The following is a 22000-nucleotide window of genomic DNA, read 5'->3' on the forward strand; positions in this document are numbered from 1 at the left end:
GTGTTTGCAGACATCATTAGAATTGATTTCGTTTTCCCAGATCTAACTCTCTGTTAGCATCATTAGCTATTTTTATTGCCTCCAATAGAATGATTAATGTGGCGTCTCTCCCAGGTTTAATGTCCAGACATCCACAGATTAGGTTTGAATGTGAGATGGCTAGGAAACAAATTATATACTGTGCAGTGACTGGAGTTATCTTAAAAATAAAATAAAACACATCTGTAATTTTGGGCATAAAGAAAAAAGTAAATAGTGATGTCTGGAAGGGTTAGGGAAATTGGTCCAATTGAGATACAATTAGTAGAGAACATGTTGGATGAAAGTACATATTGTGGCAAAGACAAAGGTCATTTAGCAAAAAGATGATACCAAAAACAAACTTCAGTCAAAACAATGCCTGAGATAACCCCACCCAATTGAAATTACAAGGCTAGCCATTCGTATATTGCTACACAATTTGGATTATCTAATAAAAGAATAGAATTTTAAAAAAAGGCCTGATCTTAAGCCTTGTGTTCTGCAGTCTTACTCAGCACAGGAGTGTCTGGAACACAGGACTTTTATCAAACTCTGTTTAAACACTTGCTACATGATTATGGCTAATAATATGGCAAAATACTACAACATGGTAAAAAGGCAAGAGCCCAGAAACTGTGTCCCTGGATCCTTAACAAGCAAATACAATCAGACCTGATTTTGTAAGCAGAGTCAAGAAAGAAGGCAGGCTTAAAACATTTCAACATTGCCTTCTCTTTTCAGACCTGCAAACAACAGCCATCTTTTACATACAGTCTCTGCTCCTCAGATGCCTTTACAGTGGTATTTATGAGAATGTCGAAACACAACATGACACAATTATAGGCAGTGTAGATTTAATTGAACCCTTGATTTAGCTATTAAATCAACTTAGTCCTTAATGAAACCCCAAATAAACCAGACATGAAAAATGTAAAAGGTCCTCAATAATAAATGTTCAAGTGTCTGAAATATTTTTTGACATCAACTCAAATGAACAGAGTCCAACAAGTAACAAGCAAGACAAAAACAATAAAAAAAAACAAAAAAAGGGGGTGGGTAAATCTAAGCAGTTTGTGAATGATGTAAAAATGAAGGGCAACTCGAACTGATAGTACAGGAGGCGAGGATTGGCAGGCCCTCGTTGAGGTTGTCCCAGGTAGTTGCCCCCCACCAGCAAAGCACTTCATTTCCACCTCCTGGAGCCTACTTGACCAGAGGCCTGGTTTTGTCGTCGTCGCCACACTGGTGGGCTTTGTACTTTTTCACCTCAGCCATGTACTTAGACCAAGCATCGCTCTTGCCTGGCTCAGCCTGCAGGGGAGGAGGCAGAGGTTATCACCTGTGGGAACAACACAATCAATATTGCCACCTTCCATCCCACTTACTTCTGTGTCTTGTTTCTGCTTCTTCGCAACAATGCCGGTCTTTAGGAACACACCGCCTCGGCGCTTCCCCACCTGGGTTAGGGGATAGAAGACTGAAACCGTTATACGAGCTCTTGCACGTGGACTGCCAATGAAGGAGACTACACCAGAGCAGAAGGTCTACACTTGTCTCGCGCCACCAGCGAAACCATCAGTGAGGATCATCCCTACACTTTACTAAGCTATTGTTTGTTTTACACCATCACTGTGGGTGATTTTACTGAAATATCTCAGGGATAATACAATCACCGGCATATGTATGAAACACTCATAAAAATGACATGTCAGCCATCAGAGTACTAACTATGGTGCCAGTAAGCCTGCTGTATCAGTGCATAGTGCTTCACTTTGGCTGTGAGTGGAACTACTGCTCTCTCATCTTACAACTGCTAAACCCCTTACAAAGCTCGTCACGGGTGGGGCCTTCTTTTCCACTGGTGTCTGTCCTTGCTCGGTGGCTCTGGCATCTCCACCTGTTTGCTGCATCTCCTTTTTCCTCCTCTCATCTTCCATCTTCTTCTTGAACAGCTCCATGAAGCTGCCGTCGTTAGCGAACACGTTGCCCCCAGGCATCAGGGGTTTGCTCGATGGCTGTGCGGGGCTGCTCGAGGGGGACGCGGGGCTCCCGCAGCTGGAGTCCTCGCTGCTGCCGCCACCGCCGCCGCTCGTTTGAGGTTTGTCGTGTGCGCGTTTTGGATCCATAGTTCCTGGGCAAGCAGACACAGTCTGTTGTGTGTTAGCTGTGTAACACGTATGGCTTTGTTGTGTGGTTGGCCTTAGCGGAGAGCACTGCCAGCACGCCTCAACCGCAGTGCAATACGAAAACCTAAAGTCTATTTAAAAATAGATCAGCTGCACAGTCCAGTGTGGGGATATGGTCTTTGAAAAATAAGGCGAAGTGTAAAAAAAAAAAAGCCAAAAGGCTTTAAAAATGTCAGCCCTCCCTCTAGCACACAATCCCCGGGCCCCGACAAAAACAAAAGCAGGCGCTGGTTTAGCTGCTAACGCGGCTAACAGCTAATGCCCGGTTCGGTAAGACCACTGCAGACGAACAAACTCAACTACAGCCTCCCAGTTCATGTGCGGAACCTATTAAGGTATAAGCATACCGCTGCGGCTCACCTAAAGGTTCAAACACCTGCGACAAAGACAAGAAGGGTCAAAATTTGTTCTCGCAGTTATCGCCAACTTTCACAAACCGTCACCTTTGCTCCGCCATGTTTCATTTTCTCTGGTGACATCACGTGGCAGCTGTGTAGCGCCTCCTGCTGTGCCGGAAGTGAAATTGATACTAAAATTACATAACAGACGGTTGTTGGCTGGAAACTGCTGGCTCTCAGGTCTGCTTCTGTTGACACGGTACAATTTAATACACCCAGTTTACACAGCCGAACATGAACTCTGTCCTTCACTCTGACAGTGACGTAAACTATACTCTGTGCTATATCGCTTAAAATAAAACCTCACTGTATTCATTGTTTTTAGATATTGATTAGGATTGTCAGGAGCACTGTCATTAATCCATTCAATTTACACTTGTATTAAAAGGTCAAGCTGATCAGTTCACATTATGCAAGCTTATTTCATACTTCAGTCCTGTGCAAAAGTCTTGAGCCACACCTTATTTGTTTTTGTGTTGATTCCAAGAAGGAAACGGGGGCCTGCGCAGGGTGAACTCTTCCTATGGTAGCTGGGATAGGCTCCAGCACTCCCCTGCCGCAACCCTGATAAGGATAAGTGGAAGAAAATGGATGGAGGGTGGAAGCTGGACATGTGGTGGACAAAAGACAACGTGGCAGGCTTTAACCAATAAATAAATAACCATAAAATAGTGGAAACCCAACACAGGATCTGAGTTCACTGAAGCCTCATGAAAAATGGGTCTCAGTGGGTGGCTATCTTACCTTAGAGTTGAGGGTGTGTTAAAGAATAAAGGTGGTCATACAAACTGACTTCAAGTTTGTTTGAATTGTAGAAACTGTTTTTAATCCTTAATGTTTAATCTGCTGCATCTCCCATTTTCCCAGAAAAATATAAAGAAATCAGGACTGGTTCATGGTTGTTACATAGTACAGACTTAACAAATCTTAGGTGAATCTTACAGCCCCCCCCAAACATGCCATTCTATTACATTGTGCTGTTGTTCATCATGTTTGAATGTGCCACCTCTCTTTAATCCGTTGAGATGTGCTTGTGGAAAAGTGGTGCGACGGATAAACAATGCCTTCACCGTTTTGACAGTTGCACAAAGGATGTGAGAAGTTTGACTAATCGGTTTGGCCTTTAGGACTGTGACGGAATGAAAGTCTACCCACAACAAGGGCCCACTTTGATAAAACCTGGGTTGGCGTGCTTTCTCAGACCTCTCTGGGTGAGTCTAAATCGGAAGGGACTGAAAGTGAGTCTTTGAATGCACTGAAAAGAAGAACACAAAATGCCATCTTTAACTTAAGATCCCATTTATTTGTAGTGCAAAAAGTAGAACAGAGAGGACTACAAATAATTTAACCCTGTGCCAAGTACATTATGCTATAATCTAGTAGACCATTTCATGATGCAACCTTTCACACCATGCATATGTGGACCAATAATTTTACGCCATAAAAACCAACTTAAAAAAAAAAAAAAAAAAATCAGTAGAACAAAAAAGTAAAAAGTGTTTACACAACAGCAGGACTCTGGTCTTTGTAGATCATAGCACAAACTGTTAGAGGCAAGTACAAGTCACAGGACAGCAGCTCTGACATGGGACGCACAAAAACAACTTGATCAACGGTTGTAAAGAAAGGCAGACGTAGAGTCTGATAAATGTGCCTCAGGCTTTTTAATCTGCTGTCGATTTCCTGTCACAGGAAAAATTCCAGCGCATTGAAGAACACGTTTCCTTCCAGCTCAGCTCAGCCGTGAACAACACCTAGCAGCGGCAAACAGCACATCAGCTGACTCAGTTTTATATATTTTTTAGTGTTTTTATGATTAGAGACTCTCGCATAGTGTTATCCAGTTTTTGTGTTTAAAGTGGAGAGTGCAGTTGGGTCCGACCCACAATCAGACCCCCTGATGGGGGAGGTCTTATGGATAGGAATAAAAAAAATAAAAAAATAATATTTAGAGGCAACAGCGAAAAGAAAAATACACAAAAGTCATATCACCAGACTTGAGCACGTACCTGCAGTGTGACAGAAACAGTGTTGGCGCTGCAAACATGTCAGTGTTCAGTCTCATCTATAAAGGGCTAGCATGGGAGACTTTTGCGAGGCACTGAACAAACCCACCCTTCTAGAGAGAAAGTGCTTTGGTGTACACTGTGAAAATATTTACAAAAGACATGTTTCAGATTTAAGGCTGAGAAGGGGAAAAAAAAAAAAAAAAAAAAAGCATTTAAAGAGAATACAGAAGAAATCAAGACTAAAGCTGTTACACACCCGCTTGATTTTTACATTTTTTCCCAAAGGTACTTCAAACTTAGACTAAAAATAAAAACGCTACAAGAAAAAAAAAAAAAAAAAAAAAAAAAAAAACCCTCAGCAAACACATAAAACCCAAAATGTAGTGAACGTGACGATCTGCTGTAGTGGAGGTATGAGGACAGCTTGTGCAGCTTTTGTTCTGTAGCACTTGGAGTAGTCAAACTTCTCTGTCATCTATCACATTTAAACTGGCACCTGACAAAACTTGTTCCAGTTCTGTTTCACTGTTTAACATAAAAAAATAAATAAAAAAGGATTTTAAATAGATGTTCAAGGAAAAAAAAAAAGTCCAAGAAGCTACAGGGGAAATAAAAGTCACCTTAAAAGGTGAGGTCGCCTCTTCTTAAGGCCTATAACTCCTACTTTTTAATCAGAGCAGAGAGCTTCTGCTCTGGAGCCCAACGGAGAAAAGAAATCTTCTCATATCAGTAAGAGCCAGCAGGGGGCAGCAGCAGCGTGACAAAACTGAGGCACAGTGATCCCAGTGAAGGCATAAAAAAGGCAAAAGACACTCAGAGATCACATGGATCACCTTGTGTGCACTTTGCTTTTCATTTGAGGGTAACTGTCACGCCTCCGTGTCTCATCTCGGGTGGTGTCGTGTCAGGCCTCTCCTTGCGTTGGTGAGTTGTCTCTGCTGGGCGAGGAAGGACATGGCCTGGTTGGAGGAGCCCAGCCGCTCACCAGACACTTTCTGATGCAGCCCCATTCCCTGACAGGTAAAGAGGGCGGAGGAAAGAGAAAGATGAAGGAGTGAGGGATTGGGTGGTGTGGATGTAGTTCCTGTTTGAGCTTTTGTGTATTTACACGCTCGCTCACCATGTTGTACCAGGCACTGATGATGAGTTTCACCTCCTGGTCATGCCTGGCCCTGCTCTTCTCATAATCATGCTGTATAAAAGGAACACCATCATCATGCATTAGTGGGATTTACAGTGCTGATGGAAGCACACTTGTCTCTCAGAGTCAGAGGTTCATACCTCCAGATGCTGGATTCTTCTCTCCTTCTCCATCAGCTGGTTTATCATGGCCTGACTATCAGGAACCACTGGCTGCTGCTTAGGATCCAGGGTTTTGATCACCTGCACACAAAAGGATATTAATTTAAAGAGCTTAGAACATCATTTTTTCTGATATTTAAAAAGGTCGAAGTCTTTAAAAATGTGTGAAATAAAAAGTGCAGTACTCCTATAACCACTGACCGTTCTCGCCTTCTCCACGTAGCGTTTGTATCGCTGCTCCATCTGCTTCATGTCCTCGTCCTTCTTCCGCAGGATCTCCTGGAGTTCATCAATCTTCTTAGCCACTAGAAGGAAAAACAAATTTGTGTTTAGGAAAGGAACAAAGCTGAACTTCTTCTGAATACCATCTACATGACATTCCTTACTGTTGCTGTCTACTTTGGGCTCCAGGTCATCAATGACCTCTTTTTTCTTTTGCAGGTCTGACTGGGCCTCCTGGAGCTTCTCCCTGGAACAGTACACACATCGACACTTGTGTGAGTTCACTTTTGTTTGCAGCACAGAAGGCAGACAGGCATCAGTAAGCAGCAGAAAAATAATACTCACAGGTGCTCCTCAAGCTTTTTCTTCAATAAGGACGACTTCAAAGAAGAAGAAAAGAAAGAAAGAAACTTAAAATCCATTGTACTTAAAACGGCACATTTAAAAAACACACACACACACACACACACACACACAAAACTGTGAAAGTCAAGGTGTCAAAGTCAAATCATAGGCCAGTTGGAGAGAGGGCGGGCCGTACTTACGATGGCCTGATTTTGGCAGAGTTGATCGGTGGGGGCAGGCGGAGAGAGACAGACACAGAGGGGCAGGCGTTACCGGTGAATCACCACAGCAAACACGGGTTAAATTCCCACACAACATGTATCAAAGTAGGAGAACAAACAATGCGGTCCTCAAAGGCAGAGTGATTTCAGAACTAATCGTTTCAATATACTCAGTGTGCCATATAAATACCATGCCAGCTAAAACCCTTCAATGACTTGAGCATATACATAATAAATGACTTTGTTGGTTAGAATTTAATCTCGCATCTTATATTTCACTTCTTCAAGGTAAAACTGATGAGAAAAAAAAAGTCAGTTGCACACTGTGTATATGCTGCCAATATTCTGTCAGCTTGATTGTGTTGAGTTATGTAATAGCAGAAGTGGGCAGATGAGAAGCAAACCGGTCTTTCTACTCACGTCCTCGTTCTTGCTGTCCTGCTCCTGGAGTGCTTTCTGGAGCTCCTCGACCTGAGAACGCAGCTCTGAGATCTGCTGCTGGTTCAGCCTTGGAAAGAGGAAAATAAAGGAAACATGGGGTAAGAATGAGAGGAAAGGTTGGGAAGAGAAGGAGGAAAAAAACAAAAAACAAAAGGAGGGAGGTGTGTGGGGGAGGGGGCATGACTAGAGAAGGAAAAGGGTTTATAGAGAGGCAGATGGTAAAAGACGTGAAAGATGCAACACAAACTTATTAAGCTGCTGCTACTGTGGGTGGAAGATGTTTGCAAAGTATCAAGTGGGTCCTTGTACATCTGCTGCAGGCACCGACTGTGCCGCCTGGCCATTCACTGCTCTGCTCTACTGAGCATGCTCACTCCACTCCTCTCCTCCTGGTACTGTTGCTGAGGATGCTTCCCACACCCTGGGCCTGGTGTTGCAATGGACACACACACACACACACACACACACACACACACACACACTAACACACACACACAAACGTACACACACACAGTCCACCCACATGTCCACATGCCCACAGGCATGTAAACACACACACACACACTGAGTCGAGGGACAATCTGGCTTTTTGCTTGTCTATCCTCCAGTCCAGCCCACACAGTTCAGTTGAACACACAGTCCAGAGGGTGAGTTGACATTTAGGCAGATATCACTCCTCCTATCAGCCAAACAACCAGCTTAATGTCCAGGAACGCACAGTATGGTGGCCTAGAAGCAGACTGGTTATTTAACACTGCTGAAAGAAGAGTGTGCGGACACACACACACCCCTACCTGTTCTGAGTTTCTAGCCCATTCTTGCTGCGTTGAGCCTCCTCCAGCTCAGCCTGAACTTCCACAAGTTTCTGTCGGTAGGTCTCCTCTTGGACGCACAGCATCTTGTTTTCACTTTGGAGACGAACAACTGTCTCCCTGTCAAAGCAGCAATGATAAGAGCGGGGCGACAGGAGGTGAAGGGAAAAAGAGGGGCGGGGATAAAATAAACGGGTTAGAGAATGGCGGCTGCAAATGGAAGCATGAACGAAACTTCTATCCACCAACGCCCAGGCCAAACGCGCCATGTGTCGCCATTTGGCACGCAACGTCCACTTTCTAAAAATAAACTTTTGTGGTTGTGTTAGCAAGAATGTACACATGGCACGAGTGAGTGCGTGAGTGAAAGTTACACCGAGGCATGTTTGTGTAGACTTAAAATAAAACGGCCTTCTTATTATGGTTAAAAAACACCAAACAAAAGAAAACATTGAAATGTGCAAACAGACATACTTGATCTCAGTTGGCATGATCTCTGCAGCCAGGTTTTCAACCGTGTCACCGCTGTCACACAAGCCTCCTGCAGAGAGAAAGACAGTCAGACAAACAAATCATCGCAAAAGTCGAGTAATTCCTGTGTCCCCCCCCCCCCCCCCCCCAAAAACAACAACAACAAACAACCAAACAAAATACCCCAACCCCAAATCAGTTTGATAAAGTGAAACAGCACAAACAAACCCCCCCTTAAAACAAAATAGTTGCACAGAAATCACACTGAAGATCCCAAATTCAATAGAACTGAACTACATTTAAAACGATTAACAGAATAAAATAAGGAGCTCAATAATGAAAAATATGATACGAGGCACTTTGAGGCGACTGTTGTGATAGAGAAATTAAACTGAATTATGGCTGTGGAGCTGAATCAGTCTTTAGAAGGTTCTTTGCTTCCTTTCTAGTAAGCGGTGCAGAGGATGACGACCTCTGAACCAGAACCACTGTTATCTGACTGCATTTGGATGGAGGACTCGCACACACTGTCAGCTGGACACTTGACCACGTTTACTAAAAAGGCCAATTTCAGCCTGAGAAATTTTTTCACTGTAAATGTTTACAATCCCCCCCCCCAAAAAAGTTACACTCTTTAGTATTACCATTACACTCACTGGCCACTTTATTAGGTACACCAGTTTAATTGCTCAGTTACAAAAATATCTAATCAGCCAATCACATGACAGCAACAAAAAGCATCTATGTATGTAGATGTGGACTGAACATCTGAATGGGAAAGAAAAGTGATTTTAGTTTAATTAGGAGTGATCTGTGTAGTCTCTTCATGTGTCTCACTGACCATGTCCACCCCTTTATGACCACAGTGTGACCATCTTCTGATGGTTGCTTACAGCAGGATGACACACCATTCTTAACTCATTCACTGCCATTGACGTCTATAGCCGTCAATGGCAGTGAATGAGTCAATGGGTTTAACTCATTCACTGCCAATGGCTGGCAGTGAATGAGTTAAACACAGAGTTTACTGTACTCAAGTAGTGTCCAGTCACCAGATCTAGAGCACCTTTAGGATTTGGTGGAACGGGAGATTATCATGGATGTGCAGCTGACAAATCTGCAGTAGCTGTGTGATGCTATCATGTCAAATCTCTGAGAAATGTTTCCAACACTTTCCTGAATCTGTGCCACAGAGATTTAAGGCTGTTCTAAAGGAAGAAGAGGGTCCAACTTCCAAGTTTCCTTATGTTTTATTAATTTTTTTCCTCCAACAGTGCGTGACATATTTCTCAGTAAAGCCCATTGTTTTAGGTGTTTTCTAGCCATACCTATGCTTTCAACTCACCTGCTCCACTGAGATACCTCTGCTGGACTTGTGCACACCTGAGCTCATCGTTTGTCTCCCGCAGTGTGTCTCTTTCTGCGATCAGACGCTGGAAAACAAAGGACACCAAAACACCTTAAGTGGCCTTAAGATCCATGTAGCGTCAGGTTTTCTATATCTGGACTTGGATGCGATGCAGTCCAGACAGAGACAGAGCAAATACAAGTATCCACGTCATATTAGCACATTTCCTAATTACACCCACAAGTAAGCGAGAAAATTAATCACTCCTTGACTGCAGAAGCTACTAGAATTGACACAGGATGTGGGAGTCCGCTGAAGAATAGTACAGTATCTACCAGGACACAATTCTCCATGTAGGGAAGTGCTTTCTGTAATGATCACAACAAACGCCAATCTAAACATCATTTGTCATCACTGAAATCAAAACTATTACTAGACTGAGAGGGAAATGAGAGGGCCTCAGTGTACAAAAACACTCTGTAGACCATGTGCACATTTCCCCCCATATAAAAACTGTTTATTTTTAATTTCTCAAAAATACTCTCCGACTCACTTCCTTCTCCTTCAGCAGTGCGTCGTACTTGTCGTGAAGGTTCTTGTACTCAAACTGCCACTTCTCAGCTTTCATGGCCTCTGCTGAGTGCTTGGTGTGAAGCTCATGAGCCTACAAGTCAGAGAGCATACAGTCAGCCAGAGTGCTCTATTTTAAATAAATAAATAAATAAATAAATGAAAAGGGTTTCCAAACACGTGTACGAGCCAGAATGTGTTTCGCATCTCTTGGATGTCCCAGCACAGGAACAGGCAAAAGCACAGCTTGCCTGTCTCTTGTAGGTGTCCAGCTGACTGCGGACAGCGTTGGCCCTGCGAAGCTCCTCCTCCAGCTCGCACGTGCGCTGCATGTACACAGTGTTGTGCTCTTCCAGGAGGCGCACTTGTCTGCGCAGGTCTCCCAGGTCCTCCAGCTTCCTCTTGTACGTCTCCACCATCGCCTCGAGCTGGTTCACCCGGTCAGACGAGTGCCTGAGGGGGAAGGAAAGCATAGCGTGGGAGGCATCGAGCAACAGCAGAGGAATATGAGTTATACTTAACACAATGCGTCCATGTAGATGTGTACTCTGACGCAAGCCGGTGTCAATGCATGAAAATTTGTATTATCAACACAGATGTCAGAGAGAGCAGAATGGACATCTGTGTGTGGGCAGCATGGGGTTGCTTCTGTGAGTTCATCTATTATCAGTTTGAACTACTACTTAAAGGAAAAGGCTCGTCATTATCAACATTCTTGATATTAAGAATTTACCAACACTGTATTAGTATGTGTATTGATACTTTTGGACTCAGGATCAAAACTGTTTAAAGTTTTTGCCTCTTCTACAGAGATCAATCTTCAAATATGCCAAGAAACTTCAACTCATCCACTGTTTTTTGCAACTACTACTCAAACAGAAGGAAACACTGAATTTGTTGGACAGAAGCAAATATATTTAAAACAATCTTTGTATAATAAAAGAAGCATTGCACCCTGTAATTCACATACAATATTTACTAGCAGGACCTTCTGATTGTTGGCAGTTGTTTTATTCACAGTTCCTGAAGTAGTAGCTCAGCAGAAGTTGTTAGCAAATGTTTACAATTACCCGTTTTGACACAAGGAAAACCTTTATATGTAAAACACTTGTAAACTGTGAATGTAATGCATTCAAAAAAGCCTGCAGAGCATGAACACAAACACTTAGTGTCCATGTGACCAAACGCCCACAAAGCGCAACTTTCTGCAGTTTCTTTCACTACAAACTTGTGAGCTTGCAAAAAGGCCTACACCACTCCTTACATAATAACCACTGTTTAACTGGCTTGTTTACATTTTCATGATCAACTGAACTCGATCTGTTCGAGCTGCTCTCACCTGAGGATGTCCATCTCGTCTTTGAGGGCCTGGGCCTCCTGCGCCAGGCTGGTCAGGTCTTCGTTCCGTAGCTGCAGCTCAGCCACCTCGCGCTCCAGTATCTCTGCCCGCACACGCATGTCGTCTCTGCCGTTCTCCAGTCTGAGATATACAGTGGTTAATATGACTGGATATGCACTTTGAAAGACACTCAAAGGAACAGCTGACTCAACGGCATCTGATTTGCATGTCTTTATAAAGTTGACTCATATGTTATGAACGAGGGCTGAAATTTTATACTACCACCACCACTACTACTACTACTACTACTACTACTACATCTTTTTAAAGAGTTAATGACTGAGACACTCATTATAAACCCCGGGTTGTTTTCCTAAGTACTTAAGTACCACTTGTACCTGTAGTTTTCCTCCTGAAGCTGCTCCATCTGACTCTGCAGCAGCAGCAGCTTCTTGCCAGTGATGGCAGTGGTGGAGGCGTCCAGAGATTCGCATAGGCTGAGCTTCTCTTTCAGGGAGCGCGTCTCTGCCTGCAGGGACATCTTCTCCTCCAGAGCCACTGACAGCTGTCGGAGGGGGGTGGGAGAGAGAAACGGAGCACAAACATTGCAAAAAGAGGTGTAAAGATTGAGTGTGCAGTGGACTGCTGAGAGAGAAGAGACGGAAGGTGAGCTACAGCTTTAAAAAGGGGTGAAAAACAGGACAAGGAGACACAATAGAGGAAAGGTCGAGATTGAAGCATAACAAAAAGCAGCAAAAAAAACCAGCCTATATACAAAAAAGCCACAGTGCAAGGACACAACAGATTCATGAAGGAAAACAAGATAAACAGCGATAACTCACCACTTTCAGTGCAAAGAGGACCTTAAACACATGCTTTGCTGTAATATCACAAGCTCTTTTGTAAAATGTGTGTTAGTCAGCTGGTGTGCAATGATCTCAAGCAGATGGAACATTCTCAGTAGTGCAGTTGTTAGCTTTACCCCCAGGGTTCAAAGCAGATCCTCATGATATGAGCAGACGAGTATGCAGAGCTCATTGAGGACCGTAAGTAATACATGTGTAACATTAATAGTCGGCAGGAGAACAGATCTACATCGATGACGGTGGTTGGTTTGAGGAAAGGGCCGGCTGTGGTTTAGAGCTGCATTACTTTTAAATGTTTGTGTCAGACTGAACGGCGCTCATAGTTAAACAAGCTTGCATTCCAATATTAAGAGAGGGGAGCGCATACTTACCTGCAGGATATCTTTCCAGTCTGAATACAGCAAAACCCTACACTGAACTTTAAGGACAGATTGCATGCTTTAGCACCAAACCAGTAACAGTAAATAGCTTTCAAAACAACACAAATGACTAATCCCTAATGCGTGGGCCGAGTAAGTAAACAAACAGGTGGGCTGGGAGCAGTACAAATTATAGTTGGCTACTGCTCCATCCCAAGGCAACGTGTCAGTTTTATCTTGATGTTATGCAACTATCGACTGGGATCCTCTTTTTCAAAAAAAAGAAAAAAGTCTGAATTAGTCCGCTCACATTCAGTGGTGCAAAAACAAGTCAAGGGAACACAAACAAAGCCTTTGGCTGGCTAATCAATAAAAGGCCAGAGCACAAATAAATTGCAGGCACAGACACACGCAACATGCTTCTCTAAAAAATAAATAAATAAAAAAATACAGCAAAACTAAACCTCTGAGAGTCTGTAAATCTGGTAGGCAGAGATGAAATGGCATTATTTTTTCAAATTTCAAGTCAACAGCTCAAAGATTGATAAAACAAACCCGAGACTCATCTTAAAGTTATAATCCTCAAGATTTCCATGCAATCAAACCATTTCTCCCCAGCAACAGCTATTCTGCTATCCACTCTTTATATTCTTACACACTGAGCTCAAAATCTTCTTTACAAGTGAGAACTGAGGGGTGTCCTATGAGGCAAGTCAAAAAAGCCCGGCTTTCTGTTAAAGCCTAAACCTAAAACCCCAGAAAGCGACGATCAACTTTCTTTGTTAAGTCAGACTTTCTCTTGTCTGACATGAAATGTTATACTACTTCTACTACTACAATTAAACACATTAATGTTAATATTACAAACTCGATATCATCACAAGCATGCAACGTAGTAAATATATCATCTTGAAGTAAATTCATATTTACTGAATTCATTCTATAGCTGCGTTCCGCTGTTTATTTCTAACGTGAGAGCTGCACACAACTCTGAAACTGTAAACCTTATACATTTAAACAGTAAAGGTTTGGACACCACTGTGTTAGGGTTTATAGATGCAATTTGTCAACCTGTAACATACCATTTTCTATCCCACTTAAAGCATGCTGGAATAAGTAAAAATGTGGCGCTTTCAACTAGGAACATAATGTGCTCTGGACCAGGTTGTATGTTTAACATAAGTTACCAGAGTATTGTAGCCAGGGAAAAGGGAGCCACTTTCCAGACATTGAAAACGCTGATTTTAACCTGAATAATCCAATAATCTTGCTTTATAGTACACCCCTCCGGCCAAGGTGGGAACCATCCAAACTTGGTACACCCATCAAATTTAACCAATAAATGTAGGCCATGTATAGGTGGACTGCAACATTAGTGTTGTATGGTTTTTGTCTCAGTGTTTTTATAGCGTACTTCTGTACTCAATCATGCTTATTGCTCCATCTCCTGTTAAACGAGTTCAAACTAAACAAAAGTGGAATTTATACTCAAGTACTCACAGGAAAAAGACATGAAGGACCAAAATGATAGATTTAAAGCACTTTTAGCAGGGTTGCACAGAAACTTGCCAGCACTGCTGACATACTGCTGTAACTCTACTGTGTCTTGTGTGAAAAGCACTGGCCTTAATCAGATGATGCTTGTGCAACAAAACCATTTGTTGAACCAATGTGTGCTCAAAGAGTGTCTCTTCAGTTTCCACCGACTTGATTGCCAAATTGACCTGAAGTGAAATCTTAGGATTATATCTTTAAAGTCTCAGCAAATGTTTGCCAAGTATGATCAAAACCGTGTTTAGTAAACCAACCTGATGTTCAAGGTGTCGACAGCGCTGGCTCAGGTCCTCCTTCTCGTCTGCCTCCTCACTCAGAAAATAATACTTTCTGGACTGCGAATAAAAGACGTGCAGACAGAGGATATTTGACACTGATCAAAGCAGTGGGGAGTAAACACAAACACAGGATGTAGCAAATCTAAGTAAAAAACAAGTAGGGGAATGAATATGTTGTGGGTTTTTACCTGATAGTCAAAATCCCCGTAGGTCTCTGGGCTTCCCGGTTCAGATGACGGCTCCTTCGATAAGAGCTAAAACAAAACAGGAAAGTGAGTCAATGAATGCAACCACAGGGAAAATAAAATAACAGTCTTTTGCCAAAGGCAGATTTATCTGGTTCTCTGAATAACCTTGTTTGGTAAAAACCTTGGAAGATGATCCAGGTTTTTACAGTCCCTTTGGTGGTGATAACAGTAAACGCATCTTTGTAAATAGCATAGAGTAGGGGTCTGTGGGATGCTCTTTAGTCTTATGTTTATCCAGACTTCTTTGATTTTGAATTAACCGTGACTAAGAATTGGATTAATGCAAATCAGGGTAAACCAAGAGGAAAGAAAAAGAGGCTCACTCACTTCCTGAATGGCAGTCATCACAACATGCTGGACAGATTCCTCGAGTGTCATTATCTGCTGGATTTGCTCTGCGTTTAGAAGACAACAAAGGCCAGTGAAGTCTCAGCCAAATACAGATTAACACACACACACACACACACGCTCCCATGAAAGTCAAACCACTGCTGTAAAAATCAACTCAGCTTTACAGTCAATTTTCTGTGAAACTGACCTGACCATTTTTTGTCTCATGAGCTGTTATCAGTAACGGGAAAACAGCTTGTCAACAAATTGATCAGACCATAACTGAGAGAAAAACAACTGTTCCAACTTTTTCTGTTTCAAGCCACCAACATTTACCTCTCCAAAGAAGAAAGAGCACCGCATACACCTTATTTTTTTTTGAGAATGCCAACATGTCTCCATCATTATCACCAGTTTAATAAATGTGTATTTCTGTATGCAAGATGCAAAATGTCCAACACTGCTTATTTCACAGGAAGGAAGTAAAAAGAGTGCACATCTGGATGGGTCGATCTTTCTGCCATTTGTGAAATGAGGAACAAAAAAATATTCATTTTCAAAGGAAAGCTTTATAACTAATGAACCACCTTAAGCCAACAATCTAGTATACCAGGGGTTGGGAACTCCAGGCCTCGAGGGTCTAGCAGGTTTTAGATCTCACCCTGAGTCAAATGAGTAGTTCATTACCAGGCCTCTGGAGAACTTTAAGACACGATGAGGAGGTTATTTAGCCATTTAAACAAGCTGTTTTGGATCAAGGACAGATCTAGAATTTGCCCTTGAGGCCTGGAGTTCCCCCACCCCTGCAGTATATGCATGTATGATTAAATGAGTCTTCTTATGTTAGTACTCTATGCAGCAGTCTATGCCAAACACTTAATACACTCCATCCTGCAGTAGCTTGAATAGCCTTTAACATCAATAATTTGAAGCAATTAGTTCTGGTATGACTTTATCACTCTCATCACTGTGGATGAATTTTGTCCTACTCTTCTTTACAGTGTTGCTTCATTTCATTTCATTGAGCATTTCATTTATGCACAGCTCTTAAGGTCCTGCCACAGAATTTCAATCAGGTTGAACTCTGGACTTTGGATCATTGCAGCACCTTGATTTTTTTTGTTGTTGTTGCCTTTTCAGTCATTCTGTTGTAGATTGTCTGGGACCAGAGTCCTGTTGCATGACCTAATTTCAGCTAAGCTTTAGCTGTCAAAAGCTTCACATTTGACTCTAGAATATTTTGGTATACAGAGGAGTTCATGGTCAGCTCAATGACTGAGTTAACCACGTCTTGTGGCTGTAAAACACGTCCAAACATTTACCCCTCCACCACCGTGCTATCAGCTGGTGTGAGGCGGTTGTTGCTATTCGCCACATGTGGTGTTGTGCATTATAGCCAAACATTTCCACTTTGGTCTCATCTGTCCAAAGGACATCGTTAAGGCTTTTTCAGATGCAGCTTTGGAAACCTGAGCTGTGTTGCCATGTTCCTTTTAGATGAAGGAGGCTCTCTGCTGCAACCCTTGCAAACAAGCCATACTCCTTTAGTCTTTTTCTAATTGCGCTGTCTTGAACATCAACATTTAACATGTTGACTGAGTTCTGTAGTGTCTGAGATGTAGATCTTCGGTTATTTGCCGTTTCTCTGAGTGCTGAACAGTCTGTCCTTGGGGTGAATTTGATAGGATGTTCACACTGGAAAGACTGTGGTATTGTGTTAACACACATCCAAATGCTGCAGACCAGAAAACTTTCAGGAGGTGCTCACACTTGCACACTCTGTGCCAATTACTGGCATAGTTGTGCAGCAATTAATTTCCACATTTGAAAAATTTGTTTCCCCCTCCCTTCTTCTAGATCTCATAGCAGTTTAGTCACTGCCTTTCCCAGCTATTGAAAAGCAAACCCACAAGTGTGAGACATCTTCTTTACTTCTACAACTCAGCAGAATAAAATGTATTTACTATAATAACAAGAATGCTGATTCTAGCACCTTTTAATCTTGTGCTTCAACACAGTTGCCATATATAGCAGTTAACCAGCAGCCACGTCTCCTAATGTTGCTCCTAATCCCCTAATGAATGTTTATGTTGGCAAGAGGTCAGTCCATTTTTTTTTTTAAACATTTGCAAAAATTTATGAAAAAAAAATCCAGAAAGTGTCTATTCAAGGATGGAGGAGGAAAACAAGGCCATCTGGCCACCATGATAGTATGTCATGTCATATTATGCTTTGCAAGCAGTTGGGTATAAAGTGAGTGGCCAGCTGCTAAATACAGCTGTTGTCTAAATAAAGTTGCCGTCCGTGTGAGCATTTCTAAATGACTTGAGATCACTGAATTGCGTTTTTGTGTTTTCATGCTGACAAATATCTTCTCAGCAGTGATTATGAGGCATTTATTCCTAAATGAAAGCAGAAGAAATGTACTTGTGTACAGGCCTACCTTGTTTCTTCTCGCAGCTGACTGCACAACCCAACACGAGCTGTACCAGCTTTCCCAGTTCTGTGACATCTCCCATCTCTCCTATCAGGTTCACGTCTGGCATATGCTCATCAGACACCTGGTGACCGAGCACCTGTTCACGAAACAGAAAAGTGAGCTGGTAGGCTCGAGTCAAGCAGCACATGAAAAATGAAGGCCAAATCAGCAAAAGTTTCTTACATCGTGATAATATTCCATCATGCTTTTCAGAATCTTTTTCAAATTGCTGACCTGAAAGAATGAAACGGGGTTACAATCGTAACACTTTCATTAATCAAGCAGAAGAATTTAAAAAAAGATCTTTGATTTTAGTCATTCTAGATAACTACAGGGTGTTCTGTCATATCATGCTGTTTCACAAATTACCTTGAGGCGCCAGTTGGCCCCGCTCTCCTCCTTGATCCTGCCTAGCCATGTCTCATTAAACCAAGAAGGGTCTCTGTTAATGAGAGCACAAGAGAATTGTAACGACGACATCTCTGGATACTGAGATTGATAACAAGACCACAGGGCAGTGAGACCCTGTGTTTCTGTCCCTTCAGGCACAATGACAGAGTAAAACTATTCATTAAAAGCTACACAGCATGGGAAGCAGCTACAGCTAAAATAGGTTGATTAAAAATCTGTTTTCCAAATGTGTATTTTCCAATAATTGGTTGATGTGATTAAGCCTGCACACATCACTTTATTTATTTAAAAAAAAAACAAAATCACACCGATGCCTGAGGTATTCAGAGCCATGTCTGGGTAACATTTACTGTTTAACTGGCTACATTTTGCATAGATAATGGACTTAATGGCAATCCAAAATTATACAGATAAGCAAATTTCAGTGAGTAAGTTCTGAATGAATCTCCAGAAGACAATCGTGCAGTTAGTGGAAACAACACTGGTGACATACTGCTTGTGCTTACATTCTGTGCAGTACATGTGCAATGGCCACTCCGCTTGTCAGGTCGTGCTTGCTGTTGCACGATGGCACCTGAAATGTCTGTAACTGAGAGTGAAGACATTAAAGAGCTGGTCATTAAAGAAAGAAACCTTTCAATGTTTTGACATTTAATGTACAGCAACATTACATTAAACTAAACCAGGGTGAAAACATTACTATATTAAATAAATGAATCTAATATCCCCATTCTAAACAGCACTGTGCAAAAATCTTGAATCATTAGGAAAATGGGTGCAGTGATTTATTGAAACGTCGACAAACATAAATGTAAATTGGGGAAAACGTGATTTATACAATTCTAACAAACTTGAAAATACATATTTGGTATTTGCCATTTGTGGAATCATCTTGAACAGAACAATGCTTTAATGTTTGGTGACTGGACTCTAGGGAAGCCAATCCATGACTGATGGTGTTGTCTTGTGTGTTTTTCTATTTGGGTATGCTTTCATTGCATTGCCAGGGTGTTTGAGATCACTGTCATACTGATAAATAGAATGATTACCAATTAGATGGTTCCCAGATGGTATTACACTTTTCTGCATTCATAGTTCCATCAATTTTGAAAAGATCCCAAAAATATTGACTGAAAGCCAACACCATACCATACAGAGCCTTCCTTGTGTTTTACAGATGACTGTAGAGTCTCACTGTTGTACTCTCTCCTGATCTCCTCTGTAGAGCAGCCTAAATCTGAACAAAATTTTGTTCAGATTTAGGCTGAATTTTTACAGTATTTAAAAAAAAAAAAAAAAAAAAAAAAAGCAGTAAAAAGAATGAATTTTTACTGCTTTCTAACTCACTCCACCAGATCTGTTACCACCCATTTTAAATTCAGTTCCACTTTGGCATAGCTCAGCCTTCTGTCCTTGCCTTCTTCCCTTAAGAATGGCTTCTTGACCTCCACATTTCCACTGAGACTATTTCTGATCAGTAATCAGTAGATGGGTCAACTTGATGCATCTAATTTTTTCTATTGTTTAAGGCCACGATTTTATATTCTGCTCCTCTGCTGTATATAGTCTTCTTTGATCCTTGATACATCTTTTGTCCGCGACCTGTTCAGTTTCCTTACATTTTTAAGGACACACTGCACACCATGCTGAGATGTGAAGTTTTCAGCCAACAGCTCTTAGTGAATCACCTTCTTTATATAAATACCATTTTATGCCTGTCAACCTGTGTTATCACTGGGAATAGGAACAAGTTATATTGCTGCTAGTAAAGCCTAAAGATACAATTTAAAACTGGTTCTCTATTTTGTCTGTGTAGACAACACTAGCTCATCCGTTGAGTTGGGTGTCTTTTTATGCTTGAATAATTCATAGGTCAGTGTTGAGTGGCTTAAAAACACAAAAACATTTCTTTGAGAATGGTCAGATACGAGGACTGGACTGGACAATGAGTAAAAAAGTAGCCGATGTTAAAAGAAACTTTGAAAGACCTTCAGAAAGTCTAAAGAACAATTGCTCAAGATCATTTTTAAAAACTTTCCAATTTAAAGAAAGAAGGGGGATTTATGTATTTGGGGATTTTGTGTAAAGCTGCTCAAGCTTTCTAAACATAACTTAAATTAAAAAAAAAAAAATACTAAGCAGCAATGGGGGATTACAGCCCTGCTTAGTATGCTATTATTAGTTGGTGTCTTAGTTCAGTCCAAGTCTTCACACCTCTTTGTAGAAAGGAGCCAAACAGGTGGATTTGCTCTGAGCTTTGAAAATAACGTGGCTGTGTTGGATAGCCTAACATTACTCCTTAGGCCTCTCAGCTTACACTAAGCTATTTGGGTTTGTTTTTCTGGCAGTTAATTTGCTGACAATGCAGTCAGTTTGCTAACATGGATAAGAGATAAAGCAGACCACCAGGAGCAAACCTCCAATGTGTTCACAAAGCCAATTAGCTCGGCTGGCTAGTGACAGTTAGCTTACAACTTAAAACACCAAGCGTTTAATTGACCAAGTCAGTAAAGATGCCCCTTATCGATTACGTGAGCCCACAACTTCCAAAAGTAAAGCCGTAATTCTCCACATTTGCTAACACCTGCTGACACCTCTTAGCCGGCGGTTAGCCTTGCTCGAAATGTTGCTACTGTCAAACTTACCCAGGTTAACAGTGAATCACACAGCTTCGCCTTATCCAGACTCATTGTGCTGTCCTCTGTGAAACCCGCAGGAGCTTACAGAGAACTGGGGGGATTTTGTTCTCGAGGCTTGTTTTGGCCCGAAGTTTCTTACTCAGTGCTGACACTTTCCACGTCAGACACTGTCCAGCCGTGGCCTCCTCCTGCTGCTCCTGACAACCTTCGCGTTTCGGCTCCTGTGGGCCTCGCGAGCTTCCGTATTAGAGCGTTTCCAAGACGATGGATTATATTTTGGGTCAGCTTGTCTAGTCGCAGTCAAAAATAGTAATTATCGCGATAATACGCTGTTTTTCTTTTAATCTGCTATAATGATGTTGCTTAAATGCTGACCATCTCCGAGTGTAATTTATTTACCCTTTATTCAGCCGGGGGATGCTAGTGAGCTGACGAATTAGCTTTTAAAGTAGGGTTCAGGTCAAGGTAGCTAGATAGACATGATACAGAAAATATATTAGAATTTTTTTTAAGTAACTAGTGTACTAGTGATGTTAAGACTCATAATTTCCAACTGTGTCAAAAAATATTTCAGTACCCTCAAACTTACTTAATTTGCAAGAATATACTTATTATGCTCTCCATTTAAATTTTACTTCATTGATTTTTTACACTGTTTTCTGTTTTCTATATAACCACACTCCTATTTTTCTAAATGAGCGCTTTCCCCCTTCTTTCTGATATTAGTGTGTATCTTAACATTTTAAAAATAGAAAGAGATCACCCCTTTACTACTTGGACTGAGATTCACAAGCATTTAAAGGCAAGAATGCATTTTGCATTTTGAGATTTATGCATATTATTTGTATTATTTCATTTACAAGCACCAAAATGTGTTTGTCCTTCTGGAGCTTTTAATTTAAGAAATTCCATCAACCAATTGTTTTCAATTGCTTGCACATGGAAAACTGTGTTGGATCCTATCAAACTGCTATAGAAGGGATCTCAAATTTGCAAATTTAGGGCCATAGATGGCCACAATGTCTTCAGAGCCTTTCCATGACGGCTCTTTATCCTTTGCTTGGCACTCACATGCTAGCACGACTGTAATTTCAGGCACCACTATTTAACTATATAAATAAATTAGTTGTCCCATATAATCAACATAACCA

General features: G+C 41.6%; 2 protein-coding genes across 2 annotated transcripts; both read right to left on the reverse strand.

Annotated features, from left to right (window-relative positions):
* Positions 1-755: 755 nt before the first annotated feature.
* Positions 756-2660, reverse strand: trir (telomerase RNA component interacting RNase). Its single transcript, XM_085352074.1, has 3 exons — positions 1848-2660; positions 1407-1478; positions 756-1332 (listed from the first exon to the last, which is right to left on the reverse strand). Exons 1-3 carry the CDS (start codon positions 2145-2147, stop codon positions 1225-1227), a joined length of 480 nt encoding a protein of 159 aa, XP_085208200.1. The 5' UTR covers positions 2148-2660; the 3' UTR covers positions 756-1224.
* Positions 2661-4976: 2316 nt separating this feature from the next.
* On the reverse strand, positions 4977-21049 carry hook2 (hook microtubule-tethering protein 2). Its single transcript, XM_085351387.1, has 22 exons — positions 20856-21049; positions 18717-18799; positions 18169-18241; positions 17983-18033; positions 17764-17896; positions 15318-15385; positions 14931-14996; positions 14719-14799; positions 12084-12250; positions 11686-11826; positions 10598-10799; positions 10330-10440; positions 9774-9861; positions 8432-8498; positions 7940-8077; positions 7125-7212; positions 6484-6518; positions 6303-6385; positions 6118-6221; positions 5896-5997; positions 5735-5806; positions 4977-5627 (listed from the first exon to the last, which is right to left on the reverse strand). The coding sequence occupies exons 1-22, from the start codon at positions 20898-20900 to the stop codon at positions 5499-5501; spliced, it is 2127 nt and encodes a 708-aa protein (XP_085207513.1). The 5' UTR covers positions 20901-21049; the 3' UTR covers positions 4977-5498.
* Positions 21050-22000: the final 951 nt, after the last annotated feature.

The sequence above is a fragment of the Diplotaxodon limnothrissa genome, linkage group LG4 (assembly GCF_057381915.1).
Source record: "Diplotaxodon limnothrissa isolate DT_005_m linkage group LG4, D_limnothrissa_male_GT1.1, whole genome shotgun sequence".
NCBI lineage: Eukaryota > Metazoa > Chordata > Actinopteri > Cichliformes > Cichlidae > Diplotaxodon > Diplotaxodon limnothrissa.